A 19,774-nucleotide genomic window follows, 5' to 3' on the forward strand; every position below is an offset into this window, starting at 1 on the left:
CACGATAGTGAAGATGTAAAAAAATGTATAGACTTGTGGCAAAAAAAAAAAAAAAAATCCTGTATACAGGGACATTTTTTTCTTTTTTGCCATGCATTGTTCATAGAGCTCATTAATTGTAGCGGTGCCTCAGGTGTTTGCAGTGTGTATACAGTATGTGTATGCGCTCAGCAGTGAGAGCGCATAAATATAACACGAAAGCACATTAAAATAATGCACGAGTGCGAATCTCTCTGTTCGCAGCAGATTTCCTTTGCTCTGTCACAAAACCGGTCGTGCTTGCTCAGATACACGCTGCTTTGCGAGGAGAGAGTGTACACACTTAAAACGTGTCTCCTCTCACTTAAACTGCATCCTGTTCACTAACAAATTCACTCTATGCTCATGTGTTAGACATGAATTATTTTCGCACATTTTTATTTCTAGCCTTTTACCGCAGTGAGAACGCTCTGATCCGTCAACATTGGCTCAGAAAAAAGGCGCATCATAGACAGTGTGTGAACCTGGAGTTAGGCATATGCCCAGTCTCTGTTCTCGCGCTAGGCGCAATGCATTCTGATTGGATCAGATAGCATACTACGGGAGGTCAGGGCCATGGAAAACTGTACTATAAAGCGATTTAGAAATCGCGCACGCTCAAATCGTGATTTTAGGATGTTTTCTTTTAATCGCACAGCCCTAGAATGGACTGCAAATGAACAGAAAATAATTGGCGGCCCACCTGCAATACCACGGACCACAGGTTGAAAACCACTGCTCTAGGTCAATAATTAAAACCTAATAAAGCCTCAGAAAAAAGTCTCAGAAAGTTTCCGAGACCGGACCACAGCTGGTGCTCTAACAGTCATAAACGTTAGAAAAACATCATAGTTCTATGGTAAATCACCTGGATTTGACTAAATGTTTTTTTTTTAATAATTGATTTAAGTGGTTACAGGCTTGCTAAATAATATGTCATGTCTTGTTCCTTATGCGTTTAAATACCTAAAGCTCTTGAACCCCAGTAATCGCTGCTTGCAGCTATACTTTTATTTTATTTCCTCCCTGGAATTCCTTTTATATGAAAAAAAATACTGAGGGCACAGCAAACAGCCACGGGTGATAGACCAATACACATTTTACAAATTTTTTCCATTCTATTTCTAAGGTATATGCATGCGTGTAAAACAATCTCTATAGTCATGACATACTGCATTGTGTTATTTTTATTTTGTCACTTATGTTTCATGCTAATGCATATAGTCATCAGGTTTTTGCTGAAGCTTTGACTCTGCTTCTGGTGTCATCATTGCTGGTTCCCTGGTGGAGGGCATGCTGTTGCCTTTTTTTTTTAAATATCTTTAATTTTAACTTCATTATGAGATCTGTGCATCTCCAGTACTGACAGGGCACGACCACACGGTGAGGAAGATGAAGAGGAGGAAAAGAAAACTGTAGGTAGCCAAGCCAGAAATCTCCGTGTAGCTCCTCCTCTGCAGGGCAAACCCTCCCGACCTGCGACCCGCCATAACGGAGACCTCGAGTCTGTCTTTGATGATAGTACTTTAAGTGAGCTATCGGAAGAGGACAGGAGGTATACATGCAGTATCTACATGCTTTTTAATGCAATATATTATTTATAATTGTTGCAATGTTGCAACATTATATGTATAACTTGGCCTGCACAGAATCTGTGTGCCCACCAAACTTGAACACCTGTAATACTTACACCCACAATCAGTGAAAGCAAATGAAAAGAGGGTAGATTCCATATGGGCTTTGTTATAAAATTATTTTTTTTAAAGAGAATACTGCATTATATCCTCATTATAGAGCACCAGACTTGCTCTCCGGTAGACTGGTGTTTTCTGATAAAGAATAAAACCATGTTTTTTATTTGTACTGACAGATCCCCATCTTCAAGGCGTAAGAAAGAGCAGGTGAGCTTTTGTGCTGATAAAACCTCTAAAAAATAAGTGTTCGTTTAAGACAGTGGTTACCAAACTGTGCACTGACTTTTGAGAATATGAAGAAAAGTGTAACTCCTACTCAGTGTCACACACGTGTTGTATGGACTGTATTGTCTCCTATGCAGAGTACTGGAGAGCTGGAGATGGGGGATGATTTTGAAGATCTCACCCAGTCTTCTGACACAGCCACTGAGGAACTAGAGACTCCAGTATCTGGATACCACAATGCATCTCTGCTCTTCAAACAGCTGGACTCCAGCTATCTGGGTGAGTCGCTCAGCTCCAGTCAGCTGTAAGCAAACGGTTAAGTTCAGATGTTCAGCGAATGAAGATGTTCGCTTGTGTCCTGCAGACTCTGTGAGTGTGGTGAAACTACAGAACATGTTTCATGAGTACGAACGCACCATCCAGAGGGAGAGAGACCGACACAGCCGTCTGGCGGATAAAACCTCTCAGCTGGAGCAGGAACGCAACAAGCTCAAGATCCTGCTGGATGAGATCAGAGGCAGCAAGACGGGCCTGGAACATCTCAAACTGGAGCTGGAAACGGACATGAACAATCTCAAGTGAGCTTATCTCGGTGCATCTGTAACTCGCCAGGGTGTGTGACACTGACTCTCTCTTCTCTCTCTCTTCTCATGGAAGGTTCCTGTTGAGACAGGAACAGGAGAAGCATCAGAGCGCTCACATGCTGTATAATAAAACCCGTGAGCAGCTCCAGAGGAAAGAGGAGCAGCAGCGAGCCGAGGCCGAGGAGCGCCATAAAGCCGAGCTGAAAGTCCGTAGTTTGGAACTGGAGATCAGAGCTCTGAAGAACAGCATCAAACAGGTCAAAAACAGCAGGCTGTTAAAATGTAGCTGCTAAAACCAGCTCACAACTCAGTGTGCTGAAGAGTGTGTTTGTGTGTTTAGCTCGAGGAGGACAGAGATGAGTCTCAGCGTCTTCTGTCACATGAGCGCAGTGCTCGCGCCCTACAGGAGGAGCTACTCAACAACCATCTGCGTAAGCAGCAGAACATTGAAGAGGAGAACCTTCGAAACCTCAACAAGAGCAATGAGGTACCGCTGCCACAAAAACTACATATGTTTGTCAGGGAATATTTAGAAATATTCTGTTCGTGTTTAGCAGCTAGCAAATTCATTGCAACTAACAAATATATGTAGTCAAAAATGCAGTGATGTAATGTCTTTACAGCCACACATGCAGAGTGACGTCAGAGCTTTACAATCACACATAAATATAAACTACAGTCAGATACGCTATGATGTATTTGCAGTGATGTCATCATTTTACTTCCACAAATGCAGAGAAGTCACAGCATTACAGCTACATATGCAGTGACATCATCACTTAAAGGGATAGGTCACCCTAAAATAAAAATTAGCTGATTTTACTAACCTCATCTTCAAGGTGTATACGACTTTATTCTTTCAGACGAATACAACAAGAGTTTTATTAAAAACTGTCTTGGCTCGGCCAAGCTTTATAATGGAAGTGAATGGGTGTTGATATTTTGAAACCCAAAAAGTGTGTCCATCCATCGTAAAAAGTGGATGCACTAATCTCTTGTGAACATACATCCGACTTTATCAGATTATGGCATTAACAATTTAAAATATAGATATTATTCTCACACAAACGCAGCGCTTCACGTCAGAAGACCTATAGTAACCCCCGGATCCGTGTCCGTGTGGAGCACTTTTTATGATGGATTGATGCACTTTTTTGTGTTTCAAAATCTCAACAGCCATTCACTGCCATTATAAAGCTTGGAAGAGCCATTTAAACTCCCATTACATTAATCTGAAAGAATAAAGTCATGTACACCTAGGACGGCTTGAGGGTGAGTAAATCTTGGGATAGTTTGCACTTTTGGGTAAACTATCCCTTTATAACAGGCAAATATGCAGTGATGTCATAGATTTATGGTCATACATGCATTAATGCCAGAACTTTAGAATAACATATGCAGGGATTACAGTCAATTATGCAGTGATGTCATTGCTTTACAAACATAGCCTGTGTCATCATAGTTTTATGGCCACATATGCAGTGACATCATAGCTTTACAGTCTAATATGCAGTCATATCTTTACAATCACATATGCAGTGACATCATAGCTTTGCAGATTTTATTACATCCCATCTAAGAAACCATGAAGAGCATGAGTTTAATTGAACAGATTACCAATATGCAGTTATATAATGTCTTTGCAATCACATATGTAGTCACGTCATAGTTACATCATTGCTTTACAAAATGCTCATCCCATCTAAGAAACCATGAATATGAGCATAACCGAGAATGAATGCAAAAAAAAACGCAGGATGTCATATCTTTGCAATTGAGAACAAATGACCAATGTCCATAAATCAAATATGTGAACTTCGTGATCTATGTTTACCGCATGTAAGCAGTGAACTAAAACACAGCAGATCTTCTGTGTACCCAACTGCTCTAATCCTGTTTGCTGGCATGTGATTGGTCAGATTTACAGGCTTTATACTAATGTCCTGCACTTAGGCATTAACTTACTGTTACATAGACAATCACTCTGTTGCAACCAGGCCACATACTGTGTCATTAAAAAATAAAAAATGTTTGTTGCATGTTAAACTGAGTTCATAACTGGTGTTGTGCTCAGGCCATGTCCCAGCTCACAGAGGCATCGGATCGTGAGCGAGAGTTGATGCAACAAAACCGAGTCCTACAGGATGATCTGAACACTGCTCGGGCCGAGCTGGACCGCTCACAGTGCCACAGCCGACAGGAGGAGTCCCGGCTGGCGGAGGAGAGAGACGCTCTTCGTGAGAGACTGGAGGATGCCCGCAGGGACATGAAGCTGAGCGAGGAGGCCTTGGCCCAGACTGTGTTCCAGTACAACGGCCAGCTGAGCGCACTGAAGGCCGAGTGCTCAGTGATCACGGCTAAACTGGAGCACGAGAGGCAAGTGAGGCAGCAGCTGGAGGCCGAGGCCGAGGCAAGCAGGGGACGACTGCAGGCAGCACTGCAGGAGGCAGAGAGATGCCAGGTCAGCTTCAACTCATTCGTGTTCAACTACAGGGAAAGGGGTTTTGGGAACTGCTGTTAATTTGTCATATTGTTGCAACCTCTCAGGCATCACGCACAGATGCAGAGCGCTCTCTCCAGCGAGACCGTGAGGAGCACCAGCGGGCGCAGGAAAAGCACATCTTTGAGTCCAGTACACACCGGGACACCATCCAGTCCCTGTCCCAGAAACTCAGCAAGGCCGAGGCGCGTGCCAACAGCCTGGAGAACGAGTGTCACCGCAGCGCTCTGACCATCGCTGAGAAGGGCGTACTGTTGGAGACTCTGGCCCGGGAGAAAGACCAGGCCCTGGCCAAACTCAAAGAACTGGAGACCACGGTCCTGAGCGAGCGGGAGCAGGCCAGCCGTGCGGGAGCCAGACAGGAAGCAGTGCAGGAGAGACTGGCCCAGGCTCAGAGTGAGAGCGCACTGCTACGACAGCAGCTGGAGGAGGCGCTCAACAAGGGCTCGGCCAAGGAGAGAGCTGTTACAGATGTGCAACAAAACTTCGCCGAAATGCTGAACCAGTTACGTGCAGACGGAGAGGAGAGAGTCCACCTGGTGGAGGAGAGAAGCAAAGAGCTGGCAAAGACAAACAGCGAGCTGAGAGATCAGAATTACAAACTAGAGCAGGAGAAAGCTGATCGAGAGGTAGAGGACACTCAGATTCCCTTTCTTTTCTTCTATCTTATCAGTGGCTCTATCAGTGTCTGTTGTAAGCGGACAACATCATGCTGTGTCACTAATGGACACATCAGAAGTTACACTGAGACTAGACCGCAACAATAAATTAGTAAGCTTTATGGGATAGTTTAGCTTAGAATCATACTTTTTTTTAATAATTAAAATTAATATATTCTTTTTTAGATATTATATATATATATATATATATATATATATATATATATATATATATATATAAAATATAATTTAAATATTTAAAACATTTAAATATTTTATAAAATAGTGATGTGTGTGTATATATATATATATATATTCTGTAAAGTATATAAATATACATTTGTTTTAAAATATGCTGTATAAATGTATTGCAAATATTTTTTCTTTTAATATATTAAAATAATAATAATAAGAAAAAATAAAAGAAACTCAAAATAAAAAAAATACAAACCATGTTAACTGTTATTAAAATAATTAATACAAAAAAGAAAACTTTAAAATAATAATAGCAATAATAATATATACATATTAATAGTAATATTAATATAGTGTACATTTATATAAATTATGTAATATATTTATATATATATATATATATATATATATATATATATATATATATATATATATATATATATATATATATATATATATATATATATATATATATGTATAGATATAATATATTAAAATATGAGATACAAAAATAATTTCTGATTTGCAGTATGACAAAAATAGAAGTGGGATATGGTTCAACCGAAAGGTGCATTGCAACACATTTTGCACTTTTAACTGTAGACTGTTTGATGGAAGTGATCGACCTCTCAATGTGCTGCACACGTCCCTGTGTAGACCCTGTAAACCTGATCAAATGAGAGTATTAAGCTGATGTTTTTTACAGAGCTCTCTGAGGCAGCTGCAGCAGGAACTGGCCGACTGTCTGAAGAAGCTGTCCATGTGTGAGGCTTCTCTGGAGGTCAACACACGCTACCGTAATGATCTGGAGGAAGAGAAGCTGCGCACACACAAGGACATGGACAGATTGAGGGGAAAGGTAACCATCAGTCGTCTTATACTTCCTGAAAACCGTCCGATATTTAACTGCAGCAGCTTCATTCTCAGGAACAATGCATGTTCATTTATTGATTTCAGCGATATAATATCCTTTGAGTTGTTTGTTTTTATACTTTGTTTGTGTTCAATTGCAGCTGCAGGAGTCTGAGGAAGTGTACGTCCAGGCAGAGAGACGCATCAGCCAGCTGAAGAGCTCTCTGGACGACAAAGAGCGAGAAGCCTGCAGTACCGCTCAGAAACTAGAGGAGGCGCTAGCTGCTTCCACAAGCAAAGAGCAAACCATTAAACAGCTGGAGGAGGCGGTGCAGAGGTACCAATAACTGGTGTAAACGGGGTCCTCAATCACTCATCTACTGGCTTCATATGATACATGTCACAATATAACACAATGCTACTGATATAAGTGACGTGAGGAATTAAAATCAGAGTTTATTACAGAAAAATATTATCGTTATGTATGTATGTATGTATGTGTGTGTATTTATTCAGGGCTCTACACTTACTATTCTTTTAAGGAGCACTCCTAATTTAAAAAAATTAATAGCACAGTCAAAAAAATCTGAAACGCCTTATGATCAATATTAATGATATTTGACTCCTTAAAGTAATTTAAAGGGGCATTTTGTTTACCTTTGGCATTTTTTCTAGCTTTATTAAAAGTGTCATGTTTTATGTCAAATTCACACATTTTTCAAAATTAGAATATTAAATAGAATACAAATAATAAATAAATATTAATAAGAATATTAGATGTTAGATTACATGTATTTATTTATATATTTATGTAGTCATTTATTGCATAAACTTAATTGTATATGGATATTAATATTTAATGAGTATTATTCATTAAATTTTATAATATTTTATGAGTATATTCATATAAAATATATATTGCATTGTAATAAGTTATTGAATATGAATATTATAATGTAATTTAGTGCATTCCATTACGTTGTTGTATATTAAATGTACAATAATTTGAACATTAAATTAATGCATTTATATTCATATTTACGTTATAGACATGAATATTCTATTATAATCATTAATAATATATTTTATGAATATATTTATATGTACATATTTAAGTAGTAATATATTGCATAATTTATTGAATCATATATTAAGATTAATGTTCAAATCTATAAAGTAATATGTAGTGCACACTAACATTAAATGTATATTAATTAAAATGAATATTTTCTAAAAAGATTTACATTCATTTATTATTTAATTATTAATTTGTTAAATAATATTAAAGTATTTAATTGCTAATTTAAAAATGCATACAAATGAAGCACCGTGTTCCTCATCTTAAAGCTAAACCACAGAAATTAATTCATCTTCTAAAATATGTGATCATTAATGGGTGAAAATGGTTGATGTGATTATGATATATCAACAGGTTAGAGATCGAGAACGCCAGACTGGAGGCCACGGCCAAACAGCAGACCAACCGCATCGAGGTGCTTCAGAAGGGCGTTCAGGAGGGCACGGTGGTGAGTTCTGCCAAATATCACTCGTTTGACCACTAGACTGTGAAGAAGAAGCGTCCTGACTCAACTGATAAGGGTAGATTTCTGGGATGAAACGATTCCCACATGTGACAATTTTTTTTTAGCAAAATGAGATTTAAGAAATATGATCAATTAAATGTGTCCTTTTATTACTGCTTGGACAAAATGCTGCACATTTCTTGGTGAAATTGAAATATAACACTATAATAATTAGGGCTGAAACGATTATTTTGACAACCCGTCAAAATAAAAGTCTGGTTTAGTTTAAAGACAATTATTTGCAAGAGATATATTACTATTGTTCAGCAGAATGTACATAGCCTACTACAAAAAAAAAAAAAAACATTATTTTTTTTAAGGTTTAATCACACAACATTTCTTCCATGTTTTATTTTTAATAGTAAATCCCCTTTGTTTACCAAAAAGATACGTTTGCTTAATTTTCAATAATTAAAAGATAGATTTAAAACCCCAGCTGAATGGCACTTAAAGCACTTAATTAATCGGTCAACTTTATTGTCATTGTTCACAGTACAAGTACAGACAGAAAAAACAATGGGTAATGATTAAATGTTTATTTTTAATGTATGCATTGCAATATATGCGTTTAAAAAATTCTAATATTTTTTTTCTAAAAAATGAAACTTAGTTGTTCATTTCAAGAGACCCAGGAGTCTTATTTTCTCTTGCATATTAATGCACGTTAATTAAGCAAAAACACATTTTATCAGATTTCTTGATTAATCTATTTCATTTTTGGTAGAATACTAGATTACTAAAATATTCGATAGCTACAGCCCTAAACACACTTTTGTTGGTTTTGATTGCTTCTGTTGTCCTCATTTGTAAATCGCTTTGGATAGAAGCATCTGCTAAAGGACAAAATTTAAATGTAATGTAAATTAAATAACAAAATTTAAATTTTACAACAAAATCCAAATCAAGTAAATAACACAAATAAAAGAAATATCTTAATATAAACAAACTAAGACTTTGTCTGTGCTCTTTCCATTTAAAATGAGTTGCAACCACTGCATTTTAACCATGATCCAAAGATGCTGCATACATGAAACTTGAGCAGTTTTTAATCTAAATTAGATTGTATAATATCGAAATTTGAAGGAAAAACAGAATGATTTGACTTGACTTTAATGAAACTATACATAAAAATATCTGTATGAAACAGAAACGGCAGACAAACTGAACGAAATGCAGATCCACTCTCTGCCAGCAGGTGGCGCTTAAAGCGTTTCCTTGGTTACCGCTGTAAACAAAGCGGCGCTGCACTTATTAACTTTAATATGCATTATACAGAGGCAAGATGAAAAGGAAAAACACCTTCTAAACTTTTCTAAAGATGGTAAGTTCCTCTCAGACATACATTAATATAAACTCCTACCCCTAAATGAATCGCGATTTGTTTAGCATCTCAGCTGATTTGAATCGTCGCATTTTGAATCCAATTTCAACCGGCTCACGGTTAATCATTACATCCCTAGTAGATTTAGACATTAATCCTGACAGAGCCTCGTTTTACCCTCTTAAGGCATCCGAGCTTCACTTTAGTTGAACTCTGTTTATTTGTGTACATGTGAGTCAGTTTTCATGTGAACTGATGCCGTAGTCACTCTTTTCACAGCTATCAGGCTCATCACCTGGAGAAGGGGTTGGTATCAAACATTGATAAGTTCTTTCTTTCCTGCGAATTACAGCTCTTCGAGACTTCAAATCTCACTGTGATTTACACTTAAAACAAAAAACGTGTCTGTATTCTTTATTGCTTTTCTTTAGTTTGGTTGTTAGCGGGGTATTTTCTCTGTTTTGGTGGTGGACTCTCTGCGGATTTCTTTTGATTTGCATTGATTGTAAACTATCTTTGTGCCTTCTGCATTTCTGGTTTCTGAGAACTAAAGTAGATCTAGATCTGAATGAAGTACTTTGCTAAGAGGGTGATCAAGGCCCTGTTGTGTATTGACATCTGTGATTGTTCTCAGGTCAGGAATCGTTTGGAAGACATCGTCACAAACCTGCAGAGCAGTAAGATGACGCTAGAAGAACAACTCAACCGAGAGGTGAACTTTGACAAACGTGGCACATTCAGCTTCAAAATGCATCTAAAGCAATAGATGAAGAGGGGATAGATTGGGAATAATTCAGTTTATTCATTGAGTGTAATTTTAGTAAATAAATATTTTTAATTTAATTTAATTTTTTAGGTTTTCTGATTTATTTAAATTTTAGAGTTTTAGTAAAGTTATTAAAATTATTGTATTTTTAGTTTAATTTATATATTAAACTAAAATATATATATATATATATATATAATTAATTAAATTGGGAAATGTTGTGGCAACTAACTAAAATAAAATATTTAATTTTAATAAAAAAAAAAAAAAAAAAAATATATATATATATATATATATATATATATATATATATATATATATATATATATATATATATATATATATATATATATATATATATATATATATATATATATTTTTTTTTTTTTTTTTTTTATGTTTTTTTATGTTTTTAGTCTTAGTTTTAGGTAATGATAATAGCCCTGATTCGTAGTATTACACGAAAGTATATTAACTTTGTTAAATTGGGGTTCTTCTCTCCAGGTACAGAAGCAGAGTATGCTATCCCATAATGCCCAGGACTCACAAGCACTGTGGGAGGAGGAGCTAAAGGGCCGCTCCCGACTGGGACTCCGCCTCTCAGAGCTGGAGAAAGAGAAAGGAGAACTGACCAATCAGGTGACAGAAAGACACAATGTCCATCCGAAATGTGTTACATTAAATTACAACAAATGATAATGAGTAATGATGCTGATAATTCAGCTGCAGATCACAGAAATAAATTTAATTTTAAAATCTATTCAAATAGAAGACTTAATTGTGTAATAATATTTCACAGTATTGCTGTTTTTGCCATTTTGGTTTGAAGTGTCACATGCATCCTCTCTCTGTGTTTCAGATGGAGCTCGAGAAGAAAAAGGCCAAAAAACTATCCGAGCAGAAGAAATCTGTGGACACTCGTCTGGAGCAGGAGATGAAGAGAAACACAGACCTTCAGAAAGAAATGTACAGGTGACCCTTTAACCTTTAACCCCGAGCGCTGCAGCGCTACACCTGTAGACGTGTTTGAGTACATAGAGAAGCCAGCAGTGTGGATCCTCCAGCTTGCAAACCCGTGAGAGACGTGCATGTAGTGCGCACAGCTTTTTATATCTTACATTTGTTCAATTCACATTTATTCATTTTTTGCTGCTGTGGTGCTGTAGTATAACAAATCCATGTGTCCTGCTCAAAACCTTGATGCAGCATTTGAAAAGTAATGTATTTCCCAGTGTCTGTCTGTTTTCAGGTAATCTAATTTTAATTTAAGTAATTATTTTGTGTGCTTTCATCATTTTTATTAGTATTGTCCGTTTTCTTCAGTTTTAAAGTAATTTCTAAAAAGCATTAGCATTTCTAATTCTCCATTTAGGTTTTGCATGTAATATATTTTATTTTATTTCAAATTGATGGGGAAAAATGCAATGGTTTTAGTTAATGATAACACTGATACAGAATGTCTCTGATTTCAGTGTATCTTACTGTGTGTGTGTCAGGTTGAAAACTCTGTTGAAGACGGCTAAGAAGCAGCTGCGTGAACCGGGCGGTGGACAGCTGGACTCTTCTCTGGGCAGCTTCAGAGGAGACATGAGCCACCGGCTGGAGGCTGAGAGCGCCGTCAGCAGAATGAAGACCCGGGTACAGTCTCAGCTTTAGGCTTGCACAGACATTTGCAACATTTTTTATCATTTTTAAAACAATTTTTCAGATTAAAGCATGCAAACTTGATTGACTGAGTCTCTTATGTCCTCCGTTTGCTTGCCTCTAATCCTGTGCTCACCCTTCCTCTGGTGCAGGTGGATGAGCTGCAGTCTCAGTACGAGCGGGAGGCATCACGCTGCTCGCGGCTGGAGGAAGTGAACAGACAGCTGAAGGAGAAGCTGTCGTCTGTGAAGAGCCTGAGCCGAAGCCACGAGCAGCTGGAGCGCAGTAAGAGGCAGCTGGAGGAGGAGGTGTCCAGTCTGCGCCGGCAGCTGGAGGCCGGTGTGATGGACCAGAGCCAGGCCGAGCAATACCGCAGGGAGACGGAGGAAAGAGCCCGACAGGAGATCCGGCACAAACTAGAGGAGGTCAACCTGTTCCTGCAGGTACACGACATGCACCATAACACATTCACTTTTACCTTGTTTATCGTTGTTACATATTTGTGTGCAAAGTCCAAAGTAAACCACCAAATATAAGTGAAAATCAAGTGAATACAAAAACGTAGTTGGCCAGTTTCGATCGCATAATGCGAAAATGATATTCCTTTGCTTATTTATTGTATTTTAGTTTAGTTTTTTATTTTACATTACATACATTTCTTTAATATCAAATATTATTTTAAAAAATGTACAATAATTTTTCTTAAGTATTCACTCTTCACTCTTATTTAGTTTACTGTTATTTAATTATTTATATTATATATCTAAAATATATTATTTTATCAAATAATTATAATAATTGTATTGTTTATAAAGCATATTTTGGTAAAAACAATTTCATTTATTATTTTAGAATTTTATATATATATATATATATATATATATATATATATTTATATATATATATATATTGTAATTATTTTTTTTATTATACATTTTTAGATGCTATATTTCACATAGGCAGCATTTTATTTTATTTATATAATTTTTGTATAATATATATTTCTAAAATATAACTTTAAATGTTATTCTTTTGTTTATTGTAAAAAGTTTTAGACACTTTTTGTATGTTTTGTCAGACGCAGGCGGCGTCTCAGGAAGCTCTGGAGCAGATGAAAGCTGCTAATGAGGCCAGTCAGCGCGCTCAGCTGGAGCAGCGCATCAGGGATCTGGAGGGAGAACTCAGCCGTTTACGCAGTATTCAGCAGGACAGTCTCGTTCAGAGAGACTCCAGCAACACAGAGCTGGAGCGCTACAAACAGCTGTACGGCGAAGAGCTCCGCCTCCGCAAGAGTCTGGCTGCCAAACTAGAAAGGTGAGAGGCATAATAGGAGCCTGGCCTCAGAATTATATTTAGAAATATGTCTTAATTATAATCACAGGTTAATGGCCTTTTTTATATGTATAACAAAAAATGGTTCAATGTTGATTAATGGCGGTTAATTAGTTTAAAGCATGTCAGGCACAGAAAATCATGATTAAGTGTATAACTGATTCTAAAGGTATCACTAGCACCCTCTGTTCTGATATAGGTCATATTTAACTGGTTTGTTTAAAATATTTAAATCAAGGCCATATTCAGTTACCACTGGTGTCCCTCAGGGCTCTGTTTTGGGCCCACTGCTATTAATCTTCTATTTACTTCCTCTTGGCCATATTTTCAGGAACTATGGTATCCATTTTCACTGCTATGCTGATGACATCTGTCTTTAAACACTAGCTCTTTTTTGTCACCATCCTTGACCAGATGTTTAGCTGAAATTAAAGATTGGCTTTCAGCTAACTTTCTAAAACTGGGGTACTAACTCACTGGTACAAGATCTAAGACTAAATCTGATTGTTTTTCTGTGGATATTCTCAGCAGGCCAGGACTCTGGGTGTCATTCTGGATATCACAGTCATTTGAGACCCACGATTATTAATATTTCCACCTGTGTAATATTAATCGTCTCCGTCCCTCTCTCACAATGAATAATACTGTTGGCCATGGTTGTTTAGAAAGGCACCATTAAATAAAATGCTTTATTATTATTACTATTATTATTATTATTAAATTCACCAAGTGTAATCAATTCAAAAAAGTAAAACATAAATATTATTTCAAAACATATCAAGGTGGTCCCAAACATTTTAGTTTTAGTAAGTAAAATAAAAAATAATAATACAGATTAATTAATAATAGGAGTCATAAAAATATATAATTAAATATTGTTTCAATGCATATGAAATGAGAAACACAAAATGATTAATTATAAAAATAAACAATTTTAGTAAAAATACAAATTAATTAAAAAGAAATTCAATTCTAAACATAAATAATACAATTCTAAACATAAGTCATATTTCAAAACATATAGATGAAGAAAAGTATACATTTACCAAGCATAACTTAAAACGATAAAGTAATGATATAAAGTACAGTATAAATAAGTCGAAAATCAATCAATCGATCAGTCAATCAATATTATTTTAAAGCATATCAGGGGAGGTATGGAAAATGATAAATTCAAGTAAAACTTAATAATTATAAATAAATGGCTAAAATATAAATAAAAATAGTAAAAAAAAACATAATAATTAATAATTATTTCAGAGCAGATCAGGGAATGCGCAGAAATGGTAAAACTACCAAGTGAAGCTGAAATGAATAAAAATAAATTAATAAAATAAAAAATAAATAGAAATCGGAAACTAGTTAGAAATAAATATTGATTAAAGCATATTAAGGAAGGCACAGACAATTTCTATTAAACTTACAAACTAAAAATGAACACAAATAAATAAGCTACCCCTAATTTATTATTAATAATAATAATTAATGTAATTTTTAAAATAATTTTCTGTCAGTAAATAATCAAAAAGTGTAATTGTAGAAGTGTTTACTTGATTTATTTCCATGATTCATTGTGATTAACGTGTCTTTTTGCTAACACGATGTGCAGGTCGAATGAGCGGTTAGCGGAGGCCAACACTAAACTCCTGAGCGAGAGGCAGCGCAGTAAATCCCTGCTCACCAGCAGTATAGTGAACGGTGGTTTAGGGGGTCCCGCTCTGGATATGGCATCTCTGGGCTCTGTGGGGGCATACGGAGCCTCTCTGGGACCCCTAAACAGAAGCCTGGGCCTCGGGACGCCTCTGCTGGGTACGGTAGGGGAATCGCAGAGCAGCCGTGTAGAGGCCTACCTGGCGAAGGTGAGCGATGCTACACCTCACTCGCTCAACATTCAACACTAACCTTGATCTAACACTTACACCCGAAAACAATCCCAGGTGGGGATTCTAAAACTAACCAAGGATGATATATTTCCTCCTCCCGCTATCTTTCCCTTCATAAACGTAGCAAATAACCTTCTGGTCTGTTTTTCCTGTGCCTGCTGTCTGGACTCATACCCTCTTCTGTCTCTGATATCTTCAGCTTCTTGCTCAAAAGTCTGTTTCTCACCTGTCCTCTCTGCAGCCTGATACCTGAGCAGGTGTGTAGCTGATGTGTGCAGATCTCTGACTGTCAGAACACACACACACACACACACTCACGCACACCTGCTTTAATGTGTCTCAGTGGCTTCACACAGCTGTTTATGGGAGAAAACGTTGAGTCACAAGTCATGTTGGATAGATATTTTTTAATTCTGAACAAGATTTTAATTAGATCAGAGTTTGATTGTAGACTTACAGTTGGTATAGGATGTTAATTTTGTTAACTTTGATTGAATACAGATAAAACAAAAACTGTGTCCGTCTTCATTTCATTTCAACAAAATATGAATACTGTATTTTCCAGACTATAAGTCGCACTTTTTTTCATAGTTTGGCTGGTCCTGCGACTTATTTATCAAAATTAATTTGACATGAACCGAGAGAAATGAACCAAGAGAAAACATTACCGTCTCCAGCCGCCAGAGGGCGCTCTGTGCTGCTCAGTTCTCCTGTAGTCTACACTGAAGACATAGAGCGCCCTCTCGTGACTGTAGACGGTAATGTTTTCTCTTGGTTCTTGGTTCTAAATAAATGCGACTTATATATGTTTTTTTCCTCATCATGATGTATTTTTGGACTGATGCGACTTATACTCAGGTGCGACTTATAGTCCGAAAAACACAGTATTTGAAAGGAAAGAAATTATTTTCTATACCCATCCTATCTGTGAATTACAGCTTCTGGTATCACTATAGTTTTATAAAACTTTGTACAGAATTAGTTATTTAGTATCATTTATGTACTTTAATAGTATTTATGCATATTTTGGATTAACATTTATTTTTATATTCTCAGTTTTCTTTTCAATTTGTTTAAACTTTTTTCATTATTTTTTATGTAATATTTCAATCCAGTTTAAATAGTTTTTCAGGTTTTGTTTTAATAATTATATATGCAGTATATTTAGTTTTAATAGTTGCAATAGTTTAGTAGATTACAGTTTTAATTTTTAAGTTTAAAGTTTTTTAATCATATATATATATATATATATATATATATATATATATATATATATATATATATATATATACTTTTCTAAATATTGCATGTATAAAATAAGCAGTATACAACTTTAAAACGTTGTTTTATGCTACACTGTGGTATATGTACCTTCTTCAGTTTAATTCAGAAATCAGCTTTTGGCATTTGAATTATTTTGTGTTAAAAATAAGAACTTTTGGAAGTTGGATCAGAGACCGTTCAATCATCACACAGAAAATGGAAGGAAGAGTCGAGCGCATTGCATTGTGGGATACAGTACTGAGTGCAGTGTGTCTGGTTCGGTTGTTAACTGCACGTTGTGTTATCTGGGTATTTAAAGGATGCAGAAGATTGACACACTGTGTACAGCATACATATTACTCAAGGAGCACGGTGTCTGAACATTTATATTTAAACGGGATCTAGTATTTATGATCAAATGTGTGATTTAATATGGTCTGCTGTTCTCAGGTCAGTAACTATTAGTCATATGTTGAATCCCTTTTCTTAATCCTTTTTTGTAATAATTTTCTAAGACTAATATACATGTGTAATGTAATCTGCTGCTTTTTTAATCCCCCTGCCATTCCCAACAGTCTTTATTTAATATTATACTAATCAAATTAATTATAATTATATCATCAAGTTTGTTCGGGCATGAAACCATTAAAAAATATCAGGTCATGTGACGCTGAAAACAGGAGTAATGGCTGCTGAAAATTCAGCTTTAACATCAAAAGAATAAATTACACTTCAAAATATATTCAAATGTAACCAGCTATTTCAAATAGTAAAAATATATAACATTTTATCAGTTATTATTGTATTTTTAATCAAATAAATGCAGCCGTAAAACCCAACATTTTGAACGGCAGCAGATACTTTTACTAGCGTTTGGATTTTGACCAATCAGATGAGTCGAAGCATAGTTATGGTTATACATTCTTATAACCTGAGCGAGTGCTAGTTTTAGGAGGTTTAGATGTGTGATCTGGTTTGTTCCTGTTGCAGATGCAGACGGAGCTGGAGAAGAACATATCGAAGGAGCTGGACTATGGTGAGACATTATTATAACAATGTTTATATGTGTTTTATGTAAATAGTCTGATATACTGTTATTAAGATCTCACTTATTTATATTACAAGGTATGGGAATTTAATTATTTTGCTTTGGCATTTTAAATATCATCACATTGCATGTTTTCGCTCAGTTTGAACAAAACGCATGCAAACTTTAAGTGTTTTCATTTTTCAGACTATACTTTTAAATGACTTTACGGGGTTAATATGATCTTTAAGTCAGAGTTACATCATGACTGGTTGGGTCTCCACTCGATCCATTCAAAAATGTATTCTGAGTGAATTTGTTTGCACTCAAAAGTGATTTAATTGTCGTTCTGGTGTGATTGTGGAAGGAGGAAGTGCCCGCATGTCTCCTGTAGGATCGGCCTCTGGCTCACAGAACCTGAACCTGACCCTGGAGCAGCCCGACCCCGTCAGCAGAGCCACTCAACAATACCTGGAGGTGCTGAAGAAGAACTACATGATCTGACATGACCCACTGATGAGCCTCCCTAAAAGCCCTGTGGAGTTTGTTTACTAAAGCTGCTGTTTTAAAGTACAGTGCCTCTGTGGTCTTTAATGAATGGAACTGCTACTGTTCTCCCAAACATTTGCCTGCCATCTAAAAATGAGTTTATTTCTTCATTAGAACAGATTTGGAGAAATGTAGCATTGCATCACTTGTTATGAATGGGTGCCGTCAAAACGAGAGTCCAAAAAAACTCACAATAATCTACAAGTGATCTCATTCTGACGGCACCCATTCACATCCATTGGTGAGCTAGCGATGCAATGCTACATTTCTCCAAATCTGATGAAGAAACGCACTCATCTACATCTTGGATGACCTGACGATGCGTTTATTTTCAGTTTGGGCTGAATTATTCCTTTGGTGGCTAAGTCTACCTGAACATGTTTTTCAGAGTTTGCTGTAAAAACACCAGCAAGGGCCAAGCTTTCAACACTACCATCAGTTTGTGATCTTTAACCGAGTGTGACAATGCACTTTAGTGCCTCAGGAGCAAATGATCTGAGGTTTGGAGGTACATGTGAAGTGCTGCTTCCAGTGTTGTGTCTCCATTGCAAAAACTCATGTGTGGGTTTAGTTTATATGTGGATATATATATATATGTGTGCATTCTGGCTGCTTTAATAGTCGAGGCATATTATAAAGAGTGTCACACTTGTACTGTTAATATTATTGCCAAGTAATGAAAGTGGTACATTCTAGACTATCGTGCAATATACTCAACGTATTTTAGTCTCAAACGACCAAACTCTGATTTGGAGATGTTTTTGGGAAATGAATGCTGTGCTTGAATGAGAGTGTGACCGTGCTCAGGATCAGTCTTCTCGTGTGTGTGTGTGTGTGTGTGTGAGTGTGTGAATCTCTGGAGTTTCAGATGTTGCATAAATTATATATTGCATTGTTAAACTTTTTTTTTAATGATTTCTTTTATATTGTGATATTTTCCTGACAGTTAAGCACAGTTTACCTCCAAATTCTCATTACTGAAATGAAAAAATGATTAAAGTGTGTGTGTGCACACGTGTGTAAAAAATATATTATATAGAAACAAATATATGAAAAATTAGGTTTATTGTTAATTACAAAAACTGCCTAACTTTAATTTGGATAATCTCAATAAATCAATGTTTTTTGCATTGTGATATTTTCATTTAAACAGACGATTAAACTGATTTTACCCCACATCAGCATTGCTAGAATTATTATTTTTTCTATTTAGAAAAACCTAACCCTAACCCTAAAAAACCCTAACCCTAACACACACACACACACACACACTTTTGTTGTGTTAATGACTGTTGGGAGGGAAAATGTGTTCAATTGTTAATTGTTCAAAAAGTCTTAAAAATGATCTTTGTTTTATCCACAATGTTGTTTTTGTGCGCGTGTGGTGAAATATGACATAGCATGTTTTTAATAGTTTTCATCAGATTCATCTGTATGTTTTAGTTTTTGACTGAAATCTGTACCGTCTCTTCCAAGCATTTCAGTCTTGTTTTGGTCTTGAAATGTTTTAGCTGTTTAACTCGAGACGTTTCATAGCTACAAAATGAACATTGGGAATTTGTTGTGTTTGTTATCGTCTCAGACCAGTGGAAAACAGTGAATCACTTTCATTATGAATACAGAAATACACCTTTATTTATCTAATGAGTGAACACGAATAAACACTCAGTTCTGTGACA

The 19,774-nt window shown here is 36.1% G+C and overlaps 1 protein-coding gene across 4 annotated transcripts in view; it reads left to right on the forward strand.

Moving 5' to 3' along the window:
• The window catches only part of LOC113084865 (ankyrin repeat domain-containing protein 26), a 36,478-nt gene extending 16,704 nt beyond the window's left edge, over nt 1-19,774 (forward strand). For all 4 annotated transcript variants that reach the window (XM_026255002.1, XM_026255005.1, XM_026255003.1 and 1 more), the window contains 21 exons: nt 1,379-1,573; nt 1,889-1,919; nt 2,075-2,216; nt 2,302-2,515; nt 2,595-2,778; nt 2,862-3,008; nt 4,596-4,982; nt 5,069-5,650; nt 6,582-6,734; nt 6,889-7,064; nt 8,160-8,253; nt 9,911-9,937; nt 10,266-10,343; nt 10,902-11,036; nt 11,257-11,369; nt 11,894-12,035; nt 12,194-12,484; nt 13,120-13,355; nt 14,983-15,232; nt 17,510-17,555; nt 17,911-19,774. In XM_026255002.1, coding sequence (XP_026110787.1) covers nt 1,379-1,573; nt 1,889-1,919; nt 2,075-2,216; nt 2,302-2,515; nt 2,595-2,778; nt 2,862-3,008; nt 4,596-4,982; nt 5,069-5,650; nt 6,582-6,734; nt 6,889-7,064; nt 8,160-8,253; nt 9,911-9,937; nt 10,266-10,343; nt 10,902-11,036; nt 11,257-11,369; nt 11,894-12,035; nt 12,194-12,484; nt 13,120-13,355; nt 14,983-15,232; nt 17,510-17,555; nt 17,911-18,050 — 3,763 coding nt within the window. In that variant the 3' untranslated portion in view covers nt 18,051-19,774. The remainder of the gene's footprint in view (nt 1-1,378; nt 1,574-1,888; nt 1,920-2,074; nt 2,217-2,301; nt 2,516-2,594; nt 2,779-2,861; nt 3,009-4,595; nt 4,983-5,068; nt 5,651-6,581; nt 6,735-6,888; nt 7,065-8,159; nt 8,254-9,910; nt 9,938-10,265; nt 10,344-10,901; nt 11,037-11,256; nt 11,370-11,893; nt 12,036-12,193; nt 12,485-13,119; nt 13,356-14,982; nt 15,233-17,509; nt 17,556-17,910) is intronic.

Source organism: Carassius auratus, unplaced genomic scaffold, assembly GCF_003368295.1.
Source record: "Carassius auratus strain Wakin unplaced genomic scaffold, ASM336829v1 scaf_tig00040781, whole genome shotgun sequence".
NCBI lineage: Eukaryota > Metazoa > Chordata > Actinopteri > Cypriniformes > Cyprinidae > Carassius > Carassius auratus.